The sequence below is a fragment of the Choristoneura fumiferana genome, chromosome 21, assembly GCF_025370935.1.
Source record: "Choristoneura fumiferana chromosome 21, NRCan_CFum_1, whole genome shotgun sequence".
Lineage (NCBI taxonomy): Eukaryota > Metazoa > Arthropoda > Insecta > Lepidoptera > Tortricidae > Choristoneura > Choristoneura fumiferana.
The window spans coordinates 5,505,356-5,511,355 of NC_133492.1; the positions used below are offsets into that span (position 1 = coordinate 5,505,356).

The window sequence follows — 6,000 nt, forward strand, 5'->3', positions numbered from 1 at the left end:
ATCCTGTTATAAATAAGTGTCGGCGTCGGGATGAATGTTCTGAGGGACGATCGGACGTTGTTAGTGTTGTGTGTCGATGTGATGGGGTGAGAAATAAAAATGTTCAAGTGCGGGTAGTTCGGAGGACTCGCGCTGCTAGGCAGACTTGACACCCCACACTTGTCTACTCGTGACCACGGCCACTGTAATGTTGCCGAAACGTCGAGGTAAATATTACTCGTGTGTGTTAGCGTGATAAGTCCTGTGCGTGGTATTTTTACTATAAAAGACAAAGTGTACAAGGGCGATACTTATACCCATAGTTTTTGAAGTGAGCGTTAGTTTTTGCGTATGTTAGTGCGAGATAGAAGAGACCCACTTTGTTTACGTATAAACTATGGGTTTTTTCGTTTAGGTTTACAGTATGTACAGGGACGGTGAACGAATGCCACAATTGAGCACACACCTACGCACCCACCACGCAACACAAAGTTTTATGGCACGTCACAGCCAGATTATTGTTTCATAAAAAAATAATACAATCACCATCAAATGGCAAACAGCTTCAATTTGTTTAGTTTCATTTACTGATACAGCTGTTCTAACTTGTGTACTTAATAGATAAATGTATAAAAATATGTATGTATCAGTATGGTAAGCAAGTATAGATACAGCGCAAGCGTGGACACACGCGTAGCAATGTTATTATGTTGTAGTATTATTAATTGTAGACCTAATTTCGATGGCGTTAAATTTATAGTCTTGATACGTGCACAAATACATAATTCCGACATAACGTATACTAAAAAAAATGTATCATATACATAGGTTAGTCATTAATGTCATTATCTGCCACCGCATCAGTTTTATCGCATGCCAGTAGCTTACAGAAGCGTGCAAAACACGTGTCAGACATAGTGGTTGATAGTTTATCGAACTGACCATTTTCACTGGCGGGCGAAGGCGGTCGAGTCTTAAAGCAACCAGGCTTCCTCGCATTAATTTGGGGCAGAGACTTCAGTAGCGTATCTACGCAGTGCGATGCAGGTTTCACGGCAGCTGTCTGGTTTCTATAAAAATAAAACATGTTGATTAAAAGCAAAAAAGCCAACGGCACGCGGTGTTCCCAGGCGGTCACCCATCCAAGTACTGACCGCGCCCGACGTTGCTTAACTTCGGTGATCGGACGAGAACCGGTGTTTTCAACGTGGTATGGACGTTGGCGACAGCATGAATGAATATTACTATCAGTTACTATATTTTCATTCTTCACCCCGACATATTTAACTCATATCTACATCAACGTATGGTCTTCGAACATCATCTCTAGCTCGCTCATCGCACCGCAGTATGAAACATCTCTCGTAAATACTAAGGCTTCGAACTCGTTACAGAAACTTACGTTACAGTACACCCAAAATGTTAATGGCGCTCGGTACTCGACGGTTTTTCTCGTTTTCCTGAAGATTTACATGAGAAAAAGAAAGAAAAAACCAGCCAAGAGCATGTCGGACACGCCCAAGATAGGGTTCCGTAGCCATTATGAAAAAAATTAAGTAATATTATGTGCGTTATATATAACACAATTAAAACATTACTACAGTCTTAAAATCTATTACCAGAAAAAGAGCGTATCTTCACGGCACTTACGTCCTTTTGTTGAGGAGCGCAGTTTTTTGGCAATAACTCAAAAACGGTATATCCGATCATTTTGAAACCAATTTTCATTGAAAGTGTTTATTAAGCGTTACCTTTCCATATTTTTTGCATATTTTTTGGACAAATGGTTTACAAGTTAGAGGGGACACAATTTTTGCTACTTTGGGAGCGATTATTTCCGGAAATCTTCACTTAATTAACAGTTTTTGAGAAACCTTAATATCTTTTCAAAAGAGCTGTCGAACTATGTGCCACATGTTGATACGAGTTAAAAAATATATTTTTTTTTTCAATTTCTGTTACGTGTATGGAGTGCCCCCCCTATAAATATTTATTTTTGTAATTTAACTACAAAACTAAATAGCGGCTTTGACAAGACATCTGTACTCCAAATTTCATTGATATACATCTTGTAGTTTTCGAGTAAAATGCCTGTGACATACGGACGGACGAACAGACAGACAGACGGACTTGACGAAACTATAAGGGTTCCGTTTTTTGCCATTTTGGCTCCGGAACCCTAAAAACGATGTCTTGTTCCGACGACATTAGCAAACTAGTTTAAGTGTACGTCTCTCTGCAGTATATGTTTTTCATTAGAAAATAAATTCTAAGGGCCTGTTTTACCACTGAGAACTTCCTGGCAATCTGAAGCAGTCTCCGTCTAATTTAACAAAATAAAAAGAGACGATATCATAGATATCTAAGAGAGTTGGGAAACAGGGGCTGAATGTATTTCCATACCGGTTATTTTCTGGCAGTGACATAGAGCGCCCGGTTTTCCTGTTGGCTTCAAATATCCATTTTTCGTGTATCGCCACTAACGGTTTAACGTTGACATTGGCCAGCACATCCTCTTCGAGTTTGTATTTCGTTTTATCGTTAGGGGGCGATTTAAAAGACCACGAGTTTGATCGTTCCCTCGATATATCCGTTTCTGGTGAATGGAAATCTTCCGGCGGGTCAACTCTAAAAAATAGAATAAAACAGCTTGAACAAGCTAGTGTAACCCTCATGACTTGCCACAGGAATTAATATGTTATTTCTATCTATTTTATGCCAAGACCAAACATAACATCTTCGCTTAATCATAACCATAACATAATGTTCGAGGTGAAAATGCATGTTCTATTTTCATATTTTATATATTTTTAAGGGAACAGCGCCATCTATTTGATAATCCTATCATACGGTAGCCGCACGGCGTAACGGAACTAACAATATAAGTTCTCGGGTCTACCAATAATCGCTAGATGTCGTAAGTAGTATCTCATTCGTTTTTACTTTTGCCATCAAGGAATTTGCAACTTTTATTTTTCGATATTTTGATTGTTTTAAATATTGAAAGTGGATTTTGATTTTGACCAACTTTCAGTGGGCGGATTAACTTATTTGGTTTATCTATTCTCTGCAATAAAGCTCTGATCTGACAATGACCTGACCATGCAATATTAAGTACCGTAACGCCTACACTTTTTATATGACTTATTGCCGGCAAAAGAAGCCGACTACGAGATGACGGAACGATTGGGAGTGTTATTGCAAAAGCCAAAAATTAAAATAAAGAAAGATGATTTATTTGCTTCGTAGGACATAAATAACGGACTAAATAATAAAAAATACCTTTTCAGTCCAGTAAAGCTATCCCGCAAAGAGTCAACACTTTCCGGCGATTCTCGCTTACTATTTGCCGGACAGCAATCCAGTGGTGACACAGAAACTTTTTGTTGTGAATGATTGTTTGTTGTTTCGTACAAGATATCGTTGGTTGTGCTAACTGAAAAAACGTTTTAAAACATTTAAAAAAAAACTGCGAATGAAGCAAAAAGCCAACGGCACGCGGTGTTCCCAGGCGGTCACCCATCCAAGTACTGACCGCGCCCGACGTTGCTTAACTTCGGTGATCGGACGAGAACCGGTGTTTTCAACGTGGTATGGACGTTGGCAAACTTTCAGTTGAAAATATACTACTAAAACCACGAACAAATAGTCAGGAAGCGTAACTCAGACTCAGAACAAATTCCACACAAAAAGTGGCCATACCTAAAACCAAAACGACTTATAGTTCAAATACGAATCAATTTCGAGGTTGCAAATAGACGTGCTTGTTGATTGGTTAAAATTGAGAAATAATGCAGGGATTGGTTGGCTCGCGTGATGCAATGTCAGATGAACAAACTACATGACTAGGACCAAGTATAAGAATGGACTAATTCTATTTAAGACGAAATATAACTATCGGTATTCTCCTCCTTCTAAAAGAAAACAACATCTGCAAATAGAGACAGATATACGTTTGCCTGTATTGGCTTTCATTTCAATGAAGCCGGTTTACTATAGGCATTTATACATCTATTATATATAGGTACTAGAGCTGTACCACTGCCATATCGATGAACTTTAGCTTTCAAAAAATATTTATTGTGTTTGTGTCATAAATTAATGGACCAAATTGCGACTACACTTATTTACTTAAATTTATGCAAAATAATTTGATTATATTGGAACGAGTAGTAATTGTCAATTATGATTATAAAAATAAGCATACTACGGCGCTCTTGGCCGATGGATGGCGGGCCGGGCGCGGCTAGTCGAATCTAATAACCACAAACTCGGAAAACGATACGGAGTCCTTACAACAACAACAAAGAAAAAAACGTAAATTAACCTGCCCGAGCCGCAACGCCATTTTCCGAGCGCCTAAAATGGCCTAAATACCTATAGTACTCGTATGTGCCACGTACAAATTTTTTTTCGACACCACAGTTTGGTCCCACTATGAAGTAGGCATCAATTATTTGTACATTTATATAAATAAGAGTATAATGGAGATATTATAACGGGAAAAGTAAAACAACAATCATAAAAATAATTATGCTTGTATTTCACGTAGTTTTATCATCTATTGACCACAAATATAAATCAGTTATTAAAATAATTTCTTACATATTTTTGAGGAGCCATGGCCTTTTTACATTCATGATGAATTCTGACTTTTAAAAATGTATTACAAATGGATTTTATCAACAGGTGTTTATGGTTAAATGTTACAACATAATAATCAGTGGCGTGTTCATCTAATGAAGAAAATACACAATTTTCTGTTTCTTTCAAAACATTGGTGATCATTGGCAAAATATTTTTAGGATTTTCCTACTTTTGTAACACCCAATATGTTTAAATTAAACTTCAATATCTTTTCAGTATGGTAGCATACTTTAATTACATCAGTAGAAGGTTTTAACAAGCCACCTATATTTTTATTCACAATTAATAAATTTGAAGTATCATCTACTAGCAACGCATTTTGACATTCCTCACAATGTATATATTTTTTAATTTTCCTTGTCACGAATCCCGCCATATAACCTATTACTTGTTTGTTATACTCACTAAGGTGAGTATAAAATTTAATATTCGTGGTCAGAGTCCATTAACCAACTGTTGTCAGAAGGCAAATCAATCAGTATCTTTGCGTTCCAGTAAAACTTTATCTTTTCTCATATTGTGATTGACAGTTTGGATGTAATTGGGTATATTAGTTTGCAATATTTTTATGTCATCCAAAGAAGACAATTTCCATTTCGACTATGTTTGAATTTTGCATGAACTAAAAGTTTCTTGTAAGCTACCATAAACAATTTAGCAGAAGGATTATTGTTGAAACCCCCTTGAGCTCGTATTGCCCCGAAAAAAAATTCTAAATGATCTTGCGAGAGCTTATAATGTAGGCAAGAACCAATAGTTTTTATTTTCTGAGACGTAATTTCATACAGAAGTATTATCGCTCGGATGCACGTTAGAAAGCCAGTTTTACGGTGGGATTCAATTAGCAGTTCACCATTAATTCACAATTTGTTCGCAATTCGTTTATTATCATATCAGTATGGGTTATTATTTTATTTTGTCTGTGTTGTTGTCTTAACTTTTTTTAAAACTCTACCTCTTCTTTCCGCAGTAGTTTTTAACCGGTTTACCACTTTTTTTAATTTTTCTATTATTTTATTTTTTTACTTATTGTACCTTTCAGTTCTGACAACTCATCTTCATGACTCTTCATGGAAGTTGAGGTGTGCATAACTCCAATCTCGTAGATCGGGGACGCTTGAATTTACCCTGAAAGAATAATAAGAACTTATTTCCGTCTTTGCATTTGAACCAAGCGAGATACAAAGGGCTGCTTGCTATGCAAAGGAATACTATGACTGTACCACTGAGCATTCTGGCCATGCTATGATATTGAACAATATAACATAGACAGTTTTTTTAATACATAAAATAAAGTTATACCTAATAAACGCTTACCTTTTGCAAGCTTGTCGGTACATGTGTGATATAGTAGGTACTGCCCATCACTGTGCA

The 6,000-nt window shown here is 36.8% G+C and overlaps 1 protein-coding gene and 2 non-coding genes across 3 annotated transcripts in view; all 3 read right to left on the reverse strand.

The window, feature by feature from the left end:
• The window catches only part of LOC141439968 (uncharacterized), a 12,437-nt gene extending 6,721 nt beyond the window's left edge, over positions 1-5,716 (reverse strand). Inside the window, exons 1-4 of the mRNA XM_074104429.1 lie at positions 5,662-5,716; positions 3,262-3,415; positions 2,383-2,607; positions 922-1,049 (exon numbers count right to left, since the gene is read on the reverse strand). Of these exons, the coding sequence (XP_073960530.1) occupies positions 922-1,049; positions 2,383-2,607; positions 3,262-3,415; positions 5,662-5,716 (562 nt within the window). The remainder of the gene's footprint in view (positions 1-921; positions 1,050-2,382; positions 2,608-3,261; positions 3,416-5,661) is intronic.
• On the reverse strand, positions 1,085-1,203 carry LOC141440080 (5S ribosomal RNA). The gene has a single exon (XR_012452662.1). It is a non-coding gene; the product is annotated as a 5S ribosomal RNA (ribosomal RNA).
• On the reverse strand, positions 3,466-3,584 carry LOC141440081 (5S ribosomal RNA). The gene has a single exon (XR_012452663.1). It is a non-coding gene; the product is annotated as a 5S ribosomal RNA (ribosomal RNA).
• Positions 5,717-6,000: the final 284 nt, after the last annotated feature.